Source organism: Parasteatoda tepidariorum, chromosome 4, assembly GCF_043381705.1.
Source record: "Parasteatoda tepidariorum isolate YZ-2023 chromosome 4, CAS_Ptep_4.0, whole genome shotgun sequence".
Lineage (NCBI taxonomy): Eukaryota > Metazoa > Arthropoda > Arachnida > Araneae > Theridiidae > Parasteatoda > Parasteatoda tepidariorum.
In genome coordinates this window covers 86257469-86278981 of record NC_092207.1, presented here as the reverse complement: position 1 = coordinate 86278981, position 21513 = coordinate 86257469, and the positions used below count along the sequence as shown (strand labels likewise).

General features: G+C 29.8%; 1 protein-coding gene across 1 annotated transcript in view; it reads right to left on the bottom strand.

The window, feature by feature from the left end:
- Positions 1-20766, bottom strand: part of LOC107450381 (serine-rich adhesin for platelets) — a 30807-nt gene extending 10041 nt beyond the window's left edge. The window contains exons 1-4 of the mRNA XM_043040025.2: positions 20392-20766; positions 11896-12798; positions 5018-5165; positions 1730-3568 (exon numbers count right to left, since the gene is read on the bottom strand). Of these exons, the coding sequence (XP_042895959.1) occupies positions 1730-3568; positions 5018-5165; positions 11896-12798; positions 20392-20541 (3040 nt within the window). The 5' untranslated portion in view covers positions 20542-20766. The remainder of the gene's footprint in view (positions 1-1729; positions 3569-5017; positions 5166-11895; positions 12799-20391) is intronic.
- Positions 20767-21513: the final 747 nt, after the last annotated feature.

Here is a 21513-nt window from a genome sequence, read left to right as displayed (position 1 = left end):
AAAAAAAAAAAAAAAAAAAAAAAAAAAAAAAAAAAAAAAAAAAAAAAAAAAAAAAAAAAAAAATCAAATAAATCAGATTTTTTTTTATTCAAATCAAATTTTTTTTATTTTTATTCAAATAAACTACCCAAAACAATTTTTCATTATAATACATAGCTTTGATTGCATAGCAACTATTTTAAAACAAATGCATGATTGAAATTTAAAGACTAGATGAAATAGAAAATTTAAAGAATACTTTAAATATTAAAACAAAGTTTCAATTACCAAACCATAATTTTAACTTAAAATGGTGATTTCTTTTCTTTTTTACTCCTGATTTTTAAAATGACAAAATAAATGTTACAGATTTTATAAATGTAGTCATTCATCAATAAATATTTAATCTATATATTTTTAATCCTACATCAGATAAGTTAAGCTAAATAAAATTTTTACAAAAACCTCTGTACTCATTGAAATTTTTTTCACAAAATTTCATTATCGAAAATCTGATATTGTTAAAGATACTATAAACATATTATGTGAAAAAAATACTTAAATGTTTACTTTAATCTGTACTTTCAATCTCAAGAATCAAAAGATTCTTATAAATGTAATTTCAAAAGTGTTGGAATTTAACACATACCAAGAAAGAAAGTAATTTCATAAGCTAAAATTAATTAATACAACAATAATACATTTTAAAACAAAGAAAAAAAATAAAAGTATCAATAATTTAAAACACTGTTTTTAAACTCTTTAAATCAATATATATATTTAAAAAAATCTGTTGATTTAAATCAATCATTTTTTTAAAAAAAAATCATTTGATTTAAATCATGGTTTAAATATTGATTTAAATCAAGCTAATTTAAATCAACAAACCCTGCTAGAAAGAAGGAGTTTTTTTTTTTTTTTTGTAATTAGAATGGGAAATATATCTGGAGGATGGGAAATATTCCTTGATGTCTGGAAATTATAAAACAATGAAAAATAGTTTGTTTTTTACACCGAAATCCATGCATTTGCAAAAAAATTGTCTTAATTTTATTCTACGGGTAGGTTAGGTTTCAGTTTTAAGATTTTTCAAATGGAAAAGTGCCTGGCTCTAAAAATTTTAAAATTTCAAATTTACATGTTGTGTTGTGCTTTGCATTCATGTACTGACAGTGTAATTGTTCATCATAAAACATAATTTTTTGCTGTTTCAGAATTTACAATTTTTAGATAATTTTCAAAATATTTCGTTAGTTTCTGCTTTCTCTGTTATTCTACAAGAAAATAATGAAAGTTTTTTTTTTTAATTTTGAATTTTTTTTTACCTATAACTGAAAATAATTTAAATATTTCAAAATATAAATTGTGTTTTATTTCTACATCATAAATAATTATATAAATATATATTCACACAGGTATTTAATTTAGTCTGATGTTTATTTTTGATGTAAATATGAAAAGCCGCATAACGTAATATAACCATATAGGTATATTAGTTTTATAACATTGAGTCAGCAACTGCTAGTAAACGGAGCCCTTCTTTACCATAATAAAAACCTGACCTTTTCCTTAAATAAAAACTTTACATTATTCTTCATTAAAAATATTTAAATTTACATTAAAAATAGTATAATTTTTCACTTCAGACATATTCAGATAAATGAAATATAAATATTTGGAAGAACATCCAGTAGAAGAGCCAAATATTCATTACAAGCAATAAAAATAGAGTTAAATACTTTCAACTTACCACTTTCCATGAAATTTGAGAATTGTGAAGAATTAAATTTCTCTGAATTAATTTCAGTCTCACAATAAACTAAACTTTTTCCAGAAGAACCATAAGTGACTTTTTTTCGCTGACTAGATTTTTCCTTGGGGAGATCTTGACTTAGAATAGTTTGTGTTGCATCTGGAGTTAATGAGCATTTAGAATAAGAGTCACTACTAGCATTTGAAACTTCATTTAAAGCTATAGATTTATCTACAGTCTCAGTATTTTTAAAATCACACTTATCAACATAATCTTCATTAATGATTTTCTTAGGGCAAGGCAAACTTTCTGAAGGTGTCATTCGAAGGACTTCATCGATGCCAAATCCGAATGTAAAATTACAGGAATTAGTTTCTGGAGGCATGTTATCCATGATAACCGGAGGAATGTCAGCACTTTTTGTTTTCCGTCGAACACTAGATGGCTGTTTCAAACAAGAACATTCACTTTGTGGCAAAAGGCAATTACTACAGACATGGCCTGTGTCAGTTTTTTTAACATGTGAACTAGCGGTGTCTGAACCCTGTGGCTCGGTTTGAGTGTTTATTTCTCTAGTTGATTTAACATGAGTTTGTATTGTACTTTCAGGCCCGCTTCGCTTGTCCTCCCCAGCTGCGCAAGATAATTCCTTGTTAAGTGACTTGGAAGATTCATGGGATTCTGAAACTTTACGACTTGTATGAGGAACGGTAGTTGAATCTATCTTTTCCATATCACCACCTTGCTGCTTGTTTTGTCCACTATAAGAAATCATGCATGGTACAGGTGAATTGAGCTTTGTGATAGGCATTCTAGCTATATCTGCATACGACGCCTGAGGTGTGGATGACGATGACGATGGAGTCGTATGAGGAAGAGTCCCGGTCTGAGTCGGAAGGTTCGAACTAACAACGGGAAGAGAGTGAACACTATCTGCATCAGAATTATCGTTAGAGGTATGCTCAGAATGGGGCACGCTACTCGTAGACTTGCGACGCGAATCCTGCTTCCCGCATTTACTATCCGCAAGAGGTATCATCATTCCATTTTTATGTTGTATCTGACCATTCCTCCACCTATAACTATCAGACCGTTTACTTTGTTTCCGTTTGTGTCTTTTCTTCACTACGTGGAAACCAGACTCTTCATTCGTCTGAGAAGAAACATTAGCAGTAGAGTAGAAGTCAGCAGCAAAACTTGAAACTTCTGGAAAGGTGTAATTCAAATTTTGAGTACATATTTCTTCAGTACTGCTAGCGTTATTACTTTTTTCATTTAAATAAGATAAACGTTTTTCTACATTACTGTTGATATCTAACTGTTTAGCAACAGTGGCATCTTTCGGTGGAGATTCCATTCGAGTATCACCCGCTTCGTATGAATAGGTCAATGGCTTATCTTTTTCAGTGTGTGGGATACTTTCTAAAGAATTACATCGGGTTAATTTCTTCTTTTCAGAATTTATTAAGTTTTTCTGACAATTTTTAAAATCTTTGATTGATTTTTTCTTGTCATGATCATGAAACATGCTATTTTTGTTTGATAACAATTGATTTTGTGGGCTTTTGACTGTAGATTTTTTATTTTTGTCTGATGAATTTATGTACTCCAATAAAGAATCTATATCTTCTTTACCTCTATAGCCGGCTATGTCTTCAGATCGGACTGAGTTGTCCACAGCATTTTTAGCACGTTTATTTTTTCGATTTTTAGGTTCTGAGATCAAACTAGAATTATTGTAGTCCAGTAGAGTAGTTGACACAAAGGATGCAAGGCTAGACGGTCTAGAAGGTCGAGTAAAAGGATTTCCATTTATGTCTTGAAGTTGCTTCTCATCTGGAAAATAAAAACTTTATGTATCCAAAAAATATAAATTAATACTTTCATTTTTATCAAATTGTTTTGCAGGGAAAATTTAACTTAATTCGTAGATTTACGACAGCATCATTGCGAACTGAGAGAAACAAATGTGATTAATTAAGTTCGGAATACAAGCTTGTCGTTATGATATTGTATAAAGAATATCAGATTTAGAAGGAAAAAAATCGGGAAAAAGAGATGGGTTTAAGGAGGAATCGAACGTGTCAAAAAGTGACAAATCAAATTCAATCCCATGTCATAATAACGTATTAAAAAACATGTAAAAAGAGTCAAAAAATGATAACAGCTGAAAAATTATGCATTCAAGGATATGAAGTTATAAAAGAAACATCATGAATTGAACGTCAAAAGGGGATAACTCAAATACAAAATTCTCATGTAAAATATTCCAAAATACTGGAATTTAAAAAAACTATCCCAAAGAGGCTGGAAAATGGTAAATAACTTGTGAAAGAACAATTGCCACACGTGAGATTACGATGGAATCGTTATGAGTTAAACACAAGACAAAAAGTGATAACTCAAAATTAGAAATTCATACATTGTAATAACATAGTATTTAAAATGTCACAATTTGGAAAACTATGTGTAAAGAGGAAAAAAATATATAAGTAACTGCCAAATATCTATCACAATGTGAAATTATGATATAACCGTCAAGTATCGAAAGCGTCAAAAAATAACTACTTGAATTCAAAATTCGCACATCTTAAAAACATTGTGTAAAAAATATCGGAAAATGAAAAACCACGGATAAGGGGCTGAAAATTTCCGAAAATAATTTAAAAATAAACATCAGAAAGACATGAAATTACGATGGAATTTTTACGAAAACGTTTAAAAAAAGTAGCTCGAATTCGAAATTTGCGTGTCATAATAAAGTATTAAATATATCGGAATTTGAAAAACCATAGGAAAACGATGAATTACAGATGAAAAAAAAGATTGGAAACTTCAGGCCTAAGAAATGTAGGAGAAAACTTCTTTAGTGAAGCGTCCTCACTGATTGTACCATTCAGTAATCGCCTGTTGTTTTAAAACTTAGAGAAATTCTCTGAATCAGTAAAATTGTCTGATAATTCCCATTTTTTCCTATTGCAGGACACCCTGAAATTATGATTTTTTTTTATTCTGCAAAGACAATTTATTTATTTTTTGAATTATATGCTATCTTAATTTTGTCCCCCAAAATTTCCCAAAACAAATAATCTGGTATGTAAATACTTAACAAAAGGATAGAAAGGTTAATGCAAGTAAAAACATTGCGATAGGGCTGCAATAAGTTTTAATTTTGAGTGTATTTTCTTACTGCATTTAAATTACAAAAGATTGAGTAGTATCAGTAATAACTTCAATCAGTAAAAAAATTAATCTTATTTTATTTATAACATATACATAACATACTTCTAGAACTAAATGAATCACCCTCCATAGGCAATGAACTGAAAAAAGACTGTACTTGTACAGGTTTGGGCCATGGAACCATAGGAAACACTTGTCTTTTGAATTGATCAGTTAGACCTTCAGTTTGTTCATCAACGCTTGAAATAAGCTATAAATAAGGATCAAATTTTTAATAATTGAAAGATTTTTTTTACACACTAGATTTTACATTCGTCAAACTAATTTAAAAGATGAAAAATTTTAACGGTAAGTTCGTAAAATCGTGGCAGATATTCCACATTTGTTTTCCCAAATAAAGAGAACACTCAGTCTTTGAATGCTAAATGGTTTTAGAAAGGCTATTGATAAAAATTAAACATACATATTCCACATTTTTTACTCGCATTCATTTTCTGAATTGTAGGCAATATATCAATTTTTAAATAGTACTATATCTACTAGATGGTTCTAAACATTTAGCCAATAAAATGTGTAAGATTTAACAATAAAGCTTACTCTAACTTTGAACTTGCAGAGGGCTAATGAAATATCTATATTATCTATAATGCAAATTAAGAATAGAAAAAGAGGTTTTAGAATGTATCATTGGGATAAAATATTATCGTATGATCATTAAATTGACTAGCTATAATTAATAGTTCATTTGACATGAAAAGTGTAAATAAATAAGTATTGCAACAATTTGAAGGAATTTCGATGAGAGAAAGCATTGTATTACAACTTCTTGGAAATGAACCACCGAGTGACCATTCTGAATCTGATACCTTTGGACACTGACTATATTTCAAGCCTAATACAATCATTTTAGTAAAAATTGGCTAAAATCTAGAATCTTGATAGTTACAATATATGTTTGGTTCTCCCTATTCAATGTCTCAGACTTTTACAAGAAAATATCAACATAATTTCAGACCTCATTTTTAGATATACAAAAGATTACATCAGATCATCAGAGATACTTATTTTTCATTCAACAAACAAAATTTTGTTTATAATAAAATAAGTCAAATATTACATTATTTAAAAAATAGAATTTCTTTAATCAAAAGGTAAAATATGTAGAGTTTATACACAAAAAAAAGGCTATATTTTGCACATTAGCTACAACAAATTACAGGGCAAAATTAAGAAATTTAGCTATTGGCCTGTGACTAATTAAAGTTTTAACAGTGATTTAAAAAAAAAAAATAAAAACATGGCCACTTTTTTTAACATATGACCAATCTTAAAAATTAAAAATTTTAAACAATAAAAATAATGTAGGAAAATTCTTTTCAGCCATTTTCAAAATATGATAAATATTACAAGATTCATTTATAAATTTCAAAAAAAATTGAGAAACAACCGTCAAATAAAGTAATTTTTAGAATATCATAAAATTTTTATTTATAATTCATGTAATTAAGAAAAATGTTCATATAAATAATGAAAGAAAATTCTTTTCAACCATTTTCAAAACATGGTAAATATGACAAGATTCATATTATGGTCACTACAATTCATATATATTAAAAAAATATAAAACATAAAAAAAAAATATAAAACATAAAAAAAATATAAAACATAAAAAAAAATATAAAAAATATAAACATTTTTGAGAAAAAAAGTGATGATTGACCCAGTGTTTTCATTGCAGGAAAAAAAATGGGAGAGAATTTCTCACCCTTTCTCAAAAACAGGGTGAGATTTCAAAAAGTTAAGTGAGATTTCTAAAAATTAAAAAAACCCGAATAGACTTTTAAAAAAAATATTTCTTTAATTATAATAAATTTTTAACATCTTCTGATTTCTAAACCATTGAACATTGAATATTTTTGCTGCATTATCATATGGAAAATGTTCTGTATCTACTTTTTCATTAGCTATTCTCATTAGGTTTGCTCAAATGCTTACCAATCGATCTGTTACGATATTTTGTTTTAATTCGGCTTGGGGGGCTAAATAACCTTGCAATAGATGCTGAACTATTCGGAATCACTAATTAAATTTGTAGCATTGTGCACACACTTTCCTATCCTCTACATCTGCCAGCATAGGTTCTTCACTTATTTCTGTTATGGAATAGTGAAGTTCGTTGAAGTTATTTCCATGTTCATACTCTTTGTCAGGTCTTCCAGATTAGTTTTCACAGACTTAAACTTTTACAAATTGCTCTAAATTGTCGATGAGGGAGTTTGGTAATTCATTAACAGCGAAAACTAGAGATAACTTTAAACAACTTATAAAGAACTCACTTTTTTTCTCAACACTTGTCGTAGCTGTTTTCATGTCTTTTTCAAAATGGCGGAAGACTAAATTTTTTCCAAAATTCAAGAAATTCGTGCATTTTAAAATTGATAAATTCAGTGCGCGAACTTCTCGCGTTAATCATTTTTTAATGCGAGAAAATAAAAAAATATGCGAGATTCTCGCGTTCTCGCGCTGTAGTGAAAACACTGATTGACCATTAACTGACTGACCCTTTAATTACAATTGGTAATATTTAGTTGCATTATGTTACTGTTTAATTTAATCTTGTTAACTGTTTATTTTGCCCTATACATACTGCCAGCATACATCTTACTTGTATTTTAAGATTAAAAATATAATTTATATTGAAGCTTAATTTAAAAATATAAATACCTACTAAATAGTATCATTATACAGCAAGTATGTTTACAATAACACAAAATATAAAACACGCAATTGTTAAAGAAAATAAATTTTGAACCAATTGAAAATTCCAATTTTAATAACTCTAAGAAACTTTCACCATGTTGTAGTGGAATTTTTATAAGAAATGAAATAATTATTACCGGCCATTCATTTAATTAAAGATTGGTTATTTTCAAGTGAATTTTTTTCAGCTTTTCACAACAAAATTGCTGAATTACTCTTTTTCAATTTCTTTTAAAAGTAAAAGCTTTTATCAATTTCAGTTTTTTCTGAGTCTGATCCAAATTCAGTAAGAAGGAATGAAGCCCTATGAATGAACAAAGAAAACTAATTGCCAGTTTTATCCTCCTAGAGAAAATTTAATGAAACTTAAATGATTTTACACTACTTTCTGGTATGTTAGAGAAATAAATTCCAACTATTTAACTTTATTTTCCTATTTATTTTTGAACACTAAACAAAATAGCATCATCCAACAAATTAATAAAATTAAAATAAAATAAAAAATTGGAGAATTAAACTGCGTCCAACTAACCGAAAAGAACTATTTTCCTTCAGAAACTGAAAATTTTTTTTAATTAGATTTTTAAATATAAATAAACGTTAAATAGCTAAATATATAAGAAAATATTCGACTAAATATGAATAATAAAATTTCAATATTCTGATCGAATAGAAATGGTAGGGTGAAAATTGTTATAATTATCTAATATTTCGAATTATTCCTAGCTACGTACTCAAAGGAAAGAAAAAATACATTGCCATAAGTGAGCATTTTAAATTCCCTAACTTTTAAGCATCCTTCTTTAAATTTTAAATGAAATTTACTCTTTCTAATTTAATGGCATAGGTATTTGGAAAAATATTAATACTGATTAAAATCACATTAAAAAATAAATTTTTAGATGGATAACAAAATAATTTTTAGGAATTGCTGGTGTCCATACGGATGTGTCACAACTACTAAACTAAACTCAGTAGTGCGACAGCCCATAAAGGGCCAAGGCCTACTGTGCCACAGCCTTGCAGATGTTCCGGTTAGATGGTCAGCCGAACGCGAAACCCCCAGTGTTTAGTTCCCAAGCATGCTTGGTACTCATTTTTCGACCCACTGAAGGGATGAAAGGCTGAGTCAACCTTGCCCGGTCCGAGGAGAGAACCCAGGACCCGTGGCGCGGGCTGCCACTCAGCCACCGGCCGTCTGTGTCACGAATATTCCAGTGTTTTCACTACACCGCGAGAACGTGAGAATCTCGCATAATTTTTTCATTTTTCGCATTAAATAATTATTACCGCGAGAAATTCGAGCATTCTATAAATTAATTTCAGAATTCACTAATCTCCCGCATTTAGGAAAAAGCTTCGAATTACGCCATTTAGAATAAAATCCGTTTCACTTTTCATACTGGATCTTTCATTATTTTCAACATCTGCCCCATTATCTAGCTTCCCTATTTACCAGTATTGTTCAGAACCTTTTCGAGCAACAGAACACAACCATGGAACCCCTTTCAGAACACATTTCTCTGCAACCACGCGTTTACCGTAGATAAGGTTTCTTCATGTAAGACGTTCAAATTTTTTATGCACTTATGCAAGATGGACAAATACCTTGTAAAGGCGAAATCTTCTATGATGATGCATCAAAAATATTCAATGCTTTAAAAAGTAGAAGACGTTAAAAATGTATTATAATTAAAGAAATGATTTTTTTTTCAAGAGTTTTTGTGTTTTTTTTTAGAAATCTCACCCTGTGTTTAAGAAAGGGTGAGAAATTCTCACCCATTTTTTTTTCTATGATGAAAACACTGTATTCATATGAAAAATTTGACTTTCCTGTAAGCAGGAATTCTACAGAGGCACCATTTAAAGATATTTGTTTAATGGTATCAAATCTCGTAAAGACTTATAACTATTTATAAAAGAGACATTATGTCTGCCAAAGATAAATTTTTCATACACTTCTACTTCTCTGTTTTACTTTGACACTAATGTTAACAATAGCTAGAGGAATTTTAAAACAAAAGTTATGCTTCCTAAATTTATTACTGAAATAAAATAGGAATTCCAGTAACAATTTTACTTTTTTTATAGTTCCTTAATCATTCTGGCAACTAGAGAGGGATATTTCCATGTCAATATCTGTGCAAAATACAATGGCCAAGGTGGCAAAAAGATTTTAAACTTTCAAGAATTTTAAAAAATGTGCTGAAGTTGTCCCAGGAATGGCTACAAATTACACACTTTTGAGATAGTCTTATAAGATTTTTTTTCACAGTTTCTTGCAGATCACTACCCAGAAGTAGCTGGAACTTATTGTTTATTTAGGCATAGAAATCCTCTCAACTACAGGAATATTCTAATGAATGGACACAACTTCAGGGCTGAAAATCTATCTTTCAAGTTAACATTCTAATGGCAATCGGACACAAATTTTTCAAGTTTCAAATAATAGGACAGTCTTCAGGTAAGAAATACAATCTCAAATTCATAAGCTCAAGTTCGTAAAAAAATTCATATAAATAAAAATACTTAATATATTGGGTGAGAGCGAAAGTTTTACCAGTTTTTTGTATATGCAAATTTGCAATGAAATTGACGTCATATATGACATTGTAATGAAGGAACTTGTCGGTCAATCAAACTCGTGTGAATGCCTCACATATAAATGCATAGTTTCTCACAAAATTAATCATCTAAAAAATAATCTCAGAAAGGTGTAATTTGAAAAGCAGGGAGTATATAAGACATTGTTTGTATAAAAGTTAGATAAAAAGAGTACAGCAGCTGCAGCATGTCGCAATGTAAGTAAATTTAAGGAAGGAGACAGAAGCTGACAAGATCAGGCTAGGAGAGGACGGTCATCACATGTAGAAGACTATACTGACCAAGCCAAAAAGAACAACCTGAACCCAACCAGGCAAAAATTAGTGGAGACCAACGCACACCAGACAATGGTATAGAGACGTCTGATTAAGTTGGATTTTATGAGAAAGTTGGATCATAACATAACCTGACAGCTAATCAAGGGGGTGACAAAAAAGCCACCTGTTTACTTGCATTCACAGAGCAAAAACGACCTATTCTTGACACGAATTGTGACAGGAGATCAGAAGTGGGTTATGTATCGTAACGTAAGTGTAGTATTACTGTCGTCTTTCTGATCCGTCTGCATCGACTTCGCAAGCTGAACTTCATGCCTAGGTGTTATTGAGTCTGTGGTGGGATGTGCAGGGTCTTCAGTTAGACATCCTGCATTCAAATTTGGTAGCAAAGCGGGCAGGTCTCATTAAGCATCTCTATGTTATACTTCATCACAACGCTAAGCCACATGCTGCTGTCATCACTCGCCGAAAGTTACTGGCCTTTGGTTGGAAATCTTTATCTCACCCTCCCTATTCTCCTGAATTGGCACCAACTGATTGATTATTTTATGCATTGAACAATTCCTTCAGTCAGAAAATCTTCGATCTTAATGCTGTGAAAACAGCCATCGAAGACTTTTTGGACTAGAAAGTGCTGACATTTTAATGCAGTGGGATTCATCTCCTACCAGAAAGATGGCAAGAGGTCATGAATAGCAATGGGGATTATGCACAATAGGTAATGTTCATTTTGCATTTATTTGCTCTTCATGAGTAATAAAAACGGGTAGAACTTTTGCACTCACCCAATAATAAAAAACATCATTTTATCAACTGTAGTGCACATCTAAAAAATGCCACAATAAAAAAAATTTTATAAATAAAAGCAAAAAATATACCTTATTTGACAAAAAAAATTTAAATGCTTATTTGTCTGAACTAAACAAAAGGTTAGGGTCCACTCTAAATGATACTTGATGAAATCCTGCATAAAGTCATTATGGTACTTAATAACCATAAAAAATTATTATAATCAATTGAAGGGATATTTCAATATCGGTACCTGTTCATAACAACTACAAACGCCAAAAAGACTTTCAACTTTCACAAATTTTTAAAAAATCATGCAGAGGTTTGCTTGGGAATAACTAAAAGTTTTATCTTTGAAGTGTCTGTTATATTTAGTTTCTGGTATACCACTGCTTGATTATTTTGATGCAGGTACCTGTACAGAAATATTTCCCCTATTATATTTTTAAGTTAGATTATTTAAATCAATTTTTTTAAAAAAAATGGACCTGGTTTCAACCATTGGCACACTCTCAGAAATACAAGAAAAATTATTAAAACTGTACAAACCTTTAGTGGAAATGCGACAGTTGCATCTACATCATTAGTATAATCAACATAAAATTTACTGTTGCTCTGCTGAGGACCATTTTTTGTTTTTAACTCTTTATTACTAGACAATGCTTTGTCATTTTTAGTATCTTTATCTGATTTGATTTCTTCCATTTCAATCTCCACAGGACAGTCTATTGCACTTTTCTCACTACTTGAATTCTTTCTACTGGATGGTAATGAAATGGCAGTTTCATTGACTAACAACTGATAAGGCAAACTTTCACAATTACTTGAATGAGGTCCTTTGCTATTAACATCATCTATTTCTAATGTAATCAAAGATTCAGAACTTGGAGGCACTTTGGATGGGCCTCTATTTGTTTTGTTCAGTTCACTCTTGGAACTATTAGATTGCTTGGATTTTTTTGAAGGTTTTGAGGTGAAAGAGTCTGAAATAAGAGCAATAGCTTCTTCAGATGACAGAGAGAGCGTCCTTTGAGATTTGTGAGATTTTTGTTTTGATTTAACGGAATCAGAACTTAAGTCTTTTAGTGACTGAGAACGATTAGGATTTTTTTCTAATGCGTTTAAATTTAAACTAGGTTTAGAATCACTTTTATTATGCTTTTGTTTTCTAGTTCTTTGGGAAGTAGGACAGGTATAATTGCTTTCATAAGAAATGTCTGGAAGGTCACAATTGTCAGTGTTAGATTTGGGTACAAATCTCGAAGAGCTGTTGGCAACATATGTCACATTGCTGCTGGTTTCTGGAATTGCTGACACTTCTTTCCTCAACTGTTTCAACAGTACACTTTCTGGTTGAGATGGCTGATTAAAAGTAGTAGCTTCTTTCAGCAAATGAAGAAATTCTGCATCAGTTAATGTTTTCAAATCCCCTGTTCTTGAACCTTCAGTTAACTGAAAATAAATACCATAATTAGAATTATCAAAAAAATGGCAATAACAAAATATTAGAATATTTGAAATATGCTAAAATCTAAGCAAAAATATTAAACTACATAAAAAAAAAACATTTAATAATTTAAAATCTTTATATAAAAATATCTAAAACATAATTAAACTTTTTTGCCAATAACAATTCCCATGTGAGCCTTAAGAGTTCATTACCTTACACAACCAGAATGTTATAGGTTTTAAAATGAAAATCAAACCTTACGAGTGCATAAGAACAATAGAGTTTAAAAATTAAATTAATAATCCCAAGAAACTGAAGCAGAAAGAAATGCTTGATGATTTAAAAACTTTATTTACTTATGAAGATGGTAATAAAAGTTGATATGTTTCGAGTGCTCAAAAATAGGCACCTATTCTTAAGACTTACCAGACCTGCATGAGGAAACAAAAGTGATTTAAAACAGAAAACTTAAACTTGCTGACAAAAAAAATAGAAAATAAAAGAATTTTAAGAAAATAAAATTATATTTTCGTTAGTAACTTCATTCAGTCGGGCCTGGTGAGTCTTGAGAATAGGCATCTATTTTCGAGCACTCGAGACATGTAAACTTTTATTACCATCTCCAATATTTGAAAGTAAATGAAGTTTTTAAATTATCAGGTAATACAGTTTATAGTTTTCATGTGATAATCCTTTATATGTATATTTCAAATAAGTCCATAAGACTAACTAAACCAATAAAATCTTAAATAATTAATTTCGTAATTTTCAACAACTTAGGAGACATTCCTGGATCTATTTTGACTCCGTGTGTCAGAAATCATCCACTGATATGAAAACAAAAAAAAAAACCCTTTGTTGAAATCGCTCTACTTTTTGAAGACACTATTCAATAGATCAGATTCTCCCAAACTTTTTAGTTCAAAGGATCACCAATTTCGCAAAAAAAAAACTGAGGAGAACTAATTACTAAACATATACAAGTAAACAATGTTATGATAAATAGACATTAATTATACTATTGGGTTGTTCGGAAAGTAATTTCGTTTTTTGGGGGGTAAACAAAAGAAAATTTTTGTACAATGAATAAATATTTTATTAAATTATATATTGGCCATTCTGATCCAACACCTTTTGCCATCTTTCTGGTAGTAGCATGATTCCACGCTCATAAAATTTTTGGTCTTCGCTGGCAAAATACTGATCCAGGTGATTTTTGACCTCTTCATTTGAAGTAAGGGTTTTACAGTCCAAAAAATTTTGCAGTGACTGGCACAAATAATAATCCGACTGTGCCAGATCTGGAGAATATGGTGGGTGTGGTAGAATATCCCATTCAAGCTGTAAAAGCTTTTGGCGAGTGACCAAACTTGTATGAGGTCTCGCATTATCTTGATGGAACACTATACCTTTTCTGTTGATTAATTCTGGCCTTTTCTGTTGAAATGCCTCATTCAGTTTGTCCAGCTGCAACAGTAGACTTCCGAATTAATTGTTGTGTTATCCGGTAAAAGCTAAAAAAAAAAACTATTCCTTTAAAATCCCACCAAACAGACAGCATCACCTTTTTTTGATGGATATTGGCTTTTGAAACACTTTGAGCCGGTTCATCTTTTTTGCTCCATGATCTCTTGCATTTAACATTGTTATAAACAACCCATTTTTCGGCCCCAGTAATGATGCGCTTCAAAAATGGATAATTTTCGTGACGTTTGAGAAGCGAATCACAGACGCCAATGCGACGACACAAATTTTTCTCCTGGAGAACATGGGGAACCCATATATCGAGCTTCGAGGTTAAACCCAGGCCTTTCAAGTGGCCATAAACAGTTGAATTTGATAAGTTTAACCTCTCACCAATCTCGTGTGTTGTTATTCGCCGATTTGCATCAACTAATGCCTTTATCATGTCTTTATAAGCTTCAACCGGCCTTCCATAACGTGGTGCATCTTCGACATCAAAATTGCTAAATCGGAATTTTGCAAACCAATTCTGGCACTGGCCTACTGTCAACACATCTTCATCATACACATCGGTGAATTTCTTTCTGGCATGAACAGCATTTTTACCTTTTCTATAGTAAAAAAGTAAATTATGACGAAAATGCTGCTTGTTGCTCTCCATATTTAAAAGGGCACCAACCAAAAACTACTGCATAGAATTATTTGAACTTCTTCACACACAAGCCTTGCTATGTCAGCTCTCAAAACATATAATGATAATGCGGCTTAAGTGTGAAATTAGGATTGAAAAAAATACAATTAAATCCTCAATCGGAAAAACGAAATTACTTTCCGAACAACCCAATACATATGTATGACCACATGTCAGTAAATAGTAAATTATGCTGTACAAAACGAGTTAAATATTTTTTTTTTATAAAATAAATTACTTTATTGTATACACTTAGCTATCTACTGTAATAAGACTTAGAAACCTTAGTCAAAGTTAAAAAGCCTTAAAAAAGAATTTTTACACTGGTTATCCCTCAGGAAATGGTAAATATCTGAATTGAAACTACATAATTTTAGCCTAAAGCGTCCACTGTCCAGTACCACTCAGCCTGCGGCCCAAGAGTTGGGGACCACAGCAATAGATACTAAAAAAATTACTCAATAGGCCTTGAAGCATTTTATCTATAGAAGACCAGAAAATACACCAGGTATAAAAATCATTTTGCACATATTTACACAATTGGCACATATTTTGAGATGCAGAGATGTATTTTAAAGACAAAAAGTTTAAATTTGTATAAAGTTAAAAACTTCTACTTGTTATCGTTAAATCACTTCACTCATATTTCTAAATACTATTCTTATTTCCTTCTACTTTATTATAAACCTAGATGATATAAAAGTGGTTGGACTATTTTAATGTAACTTAATGTTTATGCAATATTACACCAGATACCACGCATAATTGACATGAATATGAGAATGCTGTTTGCAGAAACTTTATCACCATGAAAGAAAAAAAAAAATTTTTTTTTTTAAAAATTCATAATTCTCATATTCTATCCTACTGTTAATTTTGGAGAATTAGGATACATCAGAAAATTTCGTAAGACAAACTGCTAAATTTAAAGAAATATATACCAATATGTGTAACAGGGTGCGTAGCCAAATTATTCAACAAAAATAAGCACTTTTCAAGCACTCAAAAAATATTTTCAAGCACTTTAAAAAAATATAACTAGGCAGGGTTGGAAAGTTTTCGACAATTGACAGTCTTATCTTGTTTTAACAGTCATGTCAAAAATAATTGCATTGTTTATGACAATTGTCAAAAATTGTGAAATTTTGAATCATGTAAAACGAATGGCATTTTCATACGCTACGGACTGACAATACGCAGATGTAGATTGGGGTTGAATTAATTGTGAAAACGTTGAATAGAACAATGTGAACTGTGTCTTCTTGCATAATTCGTAACTAAAATCAACATGATATGGGAAAAATCAAATTTTGAGAAAGGGAAAATTAAGCACTTTTTAAAATCATCCAAGGAAAAAATGCCTTTAAGGGCTTTTAAAAAACAAAAATTGAAAACAAGCACCTTTAAGCACTTTTTAAAAACGCTACGCAGCCTGGAGTTTTATAAAATTAAAGCAGTTCAAAAAAAAATTAGCGATTTTCAAACAATTTCATCAGAATGGAAAGGATTGAAACTATACATAAAAAACAAGGTTAATAAATTTCTTGTAGATTTTTTTTAAAATTAAAATTACCTGTTTGCAGAAAGTTTAATTTATCTAAGTCTGTATTACAATAACGTGCTTTAAATTTATCATTAACAAAAATTTATACGAAAAAGTCATTTTTGTAAATTTTTTATTTTACTTTTACACATAATAGCATTTATTATTGGCAATTTTGTCCAATTCAGGTTTAACTGTTTCATTTATGTTTTCATTATAAACTAGTTCAAATAGTGTTAGGTGCATAAAATATTTGTGATTTATCACTTCATGAAGAAATTGCTAGTGTGCAAAAAACCAATTAAAGAAATATTTTTTAATTGCATTTTTTTTATTTTCAATATATTATTTAAAAGAGTTAAAAATCAAATATGCAATTGGAAAATTGAATAAAAATATAAAAAGTTTAAAAATATGAAGAAAAAAATATTGAATAATACTGCATTGAGCAGAACAAAAAAAAATTTTAAAAAGCAGTTAAAAACCAGTCAAAATGACTTCCTTTAGGCAACCTAGAGATAAAAAATCGCCAGAAATTATTTTCTATTTACATAATATTCAATTAATTTTATAAATAAGTATAAATTCATCAATTATTTATTTACAATAAAAATTATAATTTAATATTAATAAGAAAACGCACACGATGTTTGTAAAAGTTGAAATATTTTCTTAGCATACTACATTTGGAATTTAAACTTAGGGAAACTTAGACTGTCTCGAACAGTCTTTCTCCCCCCTCCCCCCCGGAAGGGTTTATTTGATTAACAAAACAATAATGAAACAATGATAAACAAATTTGCGAAGGGTCCGATTAAAAGATAAATTATTTTGTGAAGGGTTCGTTTTTATGAAAAGATATTTTGTGAAGGGTCCGTTAATGGACCCGAATTTCTTCTAAACAGACCCCTGATGAGTAAGAATTACTTTAAGAAACACACACATAAAATAATAGTATAAGAGGATAATTTAGTAATTGAGAATCAAATTCAGTCATTACATATTTTGATAAATTTTAACGGTGATAAGTGAGTGCCTTTTTCTATGAGGAAGCAATCTGTCTTTTTTAATTCCAAGTGAGAACTCTGAATTCTTATTAAATAATTAGATCAAACTCATACATATTTTTAGAGAACATTTATAAATTACAAAGATTCCAGTTTTGTTCCACATGAATTAAAAATTCTCATAAAACATGAGAAAATTTTAATAAAATATAAAGTAGTAAAAAGGCTTGTATGTTCTTCACAATGCTTTTTACTCACAGGGGTCTATTCAGACATTTTGTGAAAGGTCCGTTTTTCGTGAAATTGTGAAAAAATTACTCACATTCTTTCAACCAGGGTCCGCTTTTATGAATTTGTGCAAATAGGGTCCGTTATTGCAAAAAAAAACTTTTTCAAGGAGTTTTTAAATTGTAAAGACATACAAGATTATGCTCAACACTGTAAAATTATAATTAAAAAAATTAAATTTTAAAAAATAAACAACAATTGCTGCTTCTAAATTAGAGATGCAACATACAAATATTTGGTATTTAGCCTATACTGCTGAACGCAGAATATTCATTTCGGACGAATAATGGAAGAATCGTCTGCCGAAGACAAAACTTAATTCGTTTACATCCATCTTTCTTGTTTTCTGCCCTGGAAAGGGTTTATTCGATTAACAAAATAATAATGAAGATAAACAAATTTGTGAAGGGTCCGATTAAAAGAAAAATCATTTTGTGAAGGGTCCGTTTTTATGAGATTTTTTAGGTCATCAAGTCCGTTTTTATGAAAAGATATTTTGTGAAGGGTCCGTTAACGGACCCAAATTTCTTCTAAACAGACCCGACTCAAACAAAATAACTATATCGTTTTAAATGTTTGTCGAATTGAACCTATTAAAAAGCAATTTTACCATTTTTGAAGTATGAATAATATTTGCAGACTTTAAATACAAAAAACTCAGTTAAAATTAAAAAATCAAACAGTTAGGATAATTTTTGTTATAATTGTCACTTTGTACCACTTACACTTTTTGCAATTTTTAAAAACTATTTCATAAATTTAAAACTGGCTGTTTGACGTAATATAAAATTGTAACATACAGTTGTAACATCCCATTTTTAATTTTTTAAAATTTATCAAATTTAAGAAAATTTCAAAAAATTAGAATAAGTGTTAATGGAACTAAGAATTACTTTAACAAAAATAATTAGAACTGGCTGATATTTTTCAACTGAAATATTAAAGTCAGCAAACATGGTGTTCATTAATGTAGGCATTGCCCTAAAATGAGATATCCACAATACTATATTTCACATTCAGATGTATACAAAAGAAAAAAATTTAGTTAATTAAAAATAAAAAACTGTTCATAAAATAGAAACAATCTGAAGAAGTCTCTTTCACAAAAAATTCAATGTTTTTTACTTTTTTAATTGATAACAATTTTATTTATATCTGAAAATAAAGCTATTTCATTGAGCAATCAGAAACTAAATGAAAATATGAAATTTAACTAAGCAATTCAAAACTTTAATCTCCTTCAACCAAAAATTTATTGTAAGGACTTAAAATAACTCATTCAGCAGTGCTTTTTAATATGTTAAACGAAAATAGAAACCCTTGACCCCAGCTTTATAATCAAAATTTGATAAAATTGTGTTACACAAAAATGTTAATGTAAACCCTTTTCTTATATTATACAACCTTACATTGTGCACAGTGAAAACTACATTTTTTTGTGTAAAGAAAAAATATTTAAAGAACATATTATATGTACCATAAAAATAGATTATAATCCAAAATTGATTATAGATTGCCTTCTTACAATTTTAAATTCATTCAGAAATAAACTAAATACACAAATAAATCTTAAAAGTACTTTCAAAATGAAAATTTTAAAAAATAAACTTTAAAACAATAATTGGAAAAAAATTCAACAAATTGAAAACAATAACAAACTAGTCAGATAAACATATGAAAAATTTGATAGTGTTTGAATTTTGTAAAGTTTGCCACAAAATTATTTTTAGAAAACTAATCCTTACAAATACATTTATTGACCTAAAAAGTTTTTGTGTTTAGTTTCAGGTAAAAGGAAAGTTACTCGTTACGCAATTGATTCGAGATTTAAATTAAAAATGAACGAATGTAAGAAAATACATTATAAAAAATAATAAATGGAATACAGTAAATAATGCATCCCTTAATTAATACCAACAATCTCAATTTAAATTAAGAGTAGGGAGAAGAAAGTTTATTAAGGGTAATTGATTAGCAGATTAATAAAAACGTATGTGTAATCGCCTATAGTAGTCGAGATTTTTACAGGAAATCGTGAAATGATAAAAATATTTAAATATCAATAAATTTTTAAAGTTTCTCATTACTTTGAACAATTTAATAATACATTTAAGTCTTATAAATATGGTAGGCGTAAATAAATGTGCAATAACTAAAGTATAGCATAAACATACGAGCCCGAAATTTACGTCAAAATATAGTACCACACGTATTTACAATCCACATGGGGTTGTCCACCAAAAACAAATTATACTTCAGTTCTTGGAAACTTCACAACTTAATTGACAATAGGCAACTATAGCAGCAATAAAGTGCAAATGAGTCACAAGACTTAAGAGTTATTACAGAGACATGAATGAAGAATGAGTAATACTGCAGCAACAAATCTCGGGAGTGATTCAGCATAAATATTATATAAAAAAAGGGTTGAAAACTAAATAAATGCATATTATTAAACTTCCAACAATTTTTGTAATTTTACTTTGAAAAGTTCAAAAACTTCTGTGTTGAATTTATGAACATTATAACTATGTTTAGTGGGGTGGATTGAAGAAATTCATTGGCCTAAGCCTATGAAGTAATATTAAACTTAAAAATCTACCTCGATTGAGGATTCGTGGTTCTTGCTATTTAAATCATTATAGCAATTTTTCCGCATTTCATGACTACCAGCATTCTCCACGTATATTTTGAGAGATACAGGTTCATCAAGGGAAGAGGGCTTCTCCTCCCGTTCCGAACATTCTGCCATCTTGAAAAGCACTGTGAACTGATTCTTACAAAGTAAGTGATTGGTTAAGCGGAACTGAATATAGGTTGACAATCAGTGATTGGATACTCAGAAAGGATTGTTTTATTTGTTTACTAAAACAATGAAATCCGTGTAATTAACCCTTTTAGTGATAAAATTTTGATCAAAACTCTTAATTAAATTAACGACAGCTCAAGTCGACAATTCTTAACGTACAATTTATTTAAGAAAACAGTTTTAATGATCCATGTGACCATAATTCAAATGATCGCAGGTTCGTATCGTGCGACGATTGAAGACGTAATTATTCAGATTACATTACTAAAAAATAGCATATTAAAAAGAAGATGAGTTAATAAGAAATATGAAAAGAAATTTAGAAAATAGTCATATCAAACACGTTCAAAACAGTAGCAGTTGTGAAGGGCTCGAGGTGCGGAGCTGTCAATCCACCTTTCAGACCCAAAATATTCGGTAGAAAATGATGTGGAGTAGGTCTAGTGCAGTACAAATTAATTCAAATAGCTGTGAAATTACAATGATGTTTATTTATGTTATTAATACTTCAGCTTAGCGCAATTAAGTAATGAAATAAACAATTACTTTTAGTTCTGATCAGTGATCTCTAGGTATAACAAAAGATCTCAGACGCTCGATTCAATGGAAGCACTGCATAGGACCTACTAAATTAAGTGGGAAAAGTAGAGCAATATATGAATATATAAGGCTCACCAGTCCCCCTGCGAACTGATAATAAAGACACGGATCCCAGAAGAACACCGAAGTCAAGCATCAGTGACTGCGGTCACTAAGCAGGTGGGTGACCACTTTGATCGGCCTACGTAGGGACCAAGTGTGTGCGGTATATGTTCTCATCAAATTGTTCTACTGTAAAGTTCTCGACTTCACGCGCAGATCTTTTGGATACCAAAGTGGAGTCATTATGCTTTGTAAACGTCTGAGTGTTTCAAA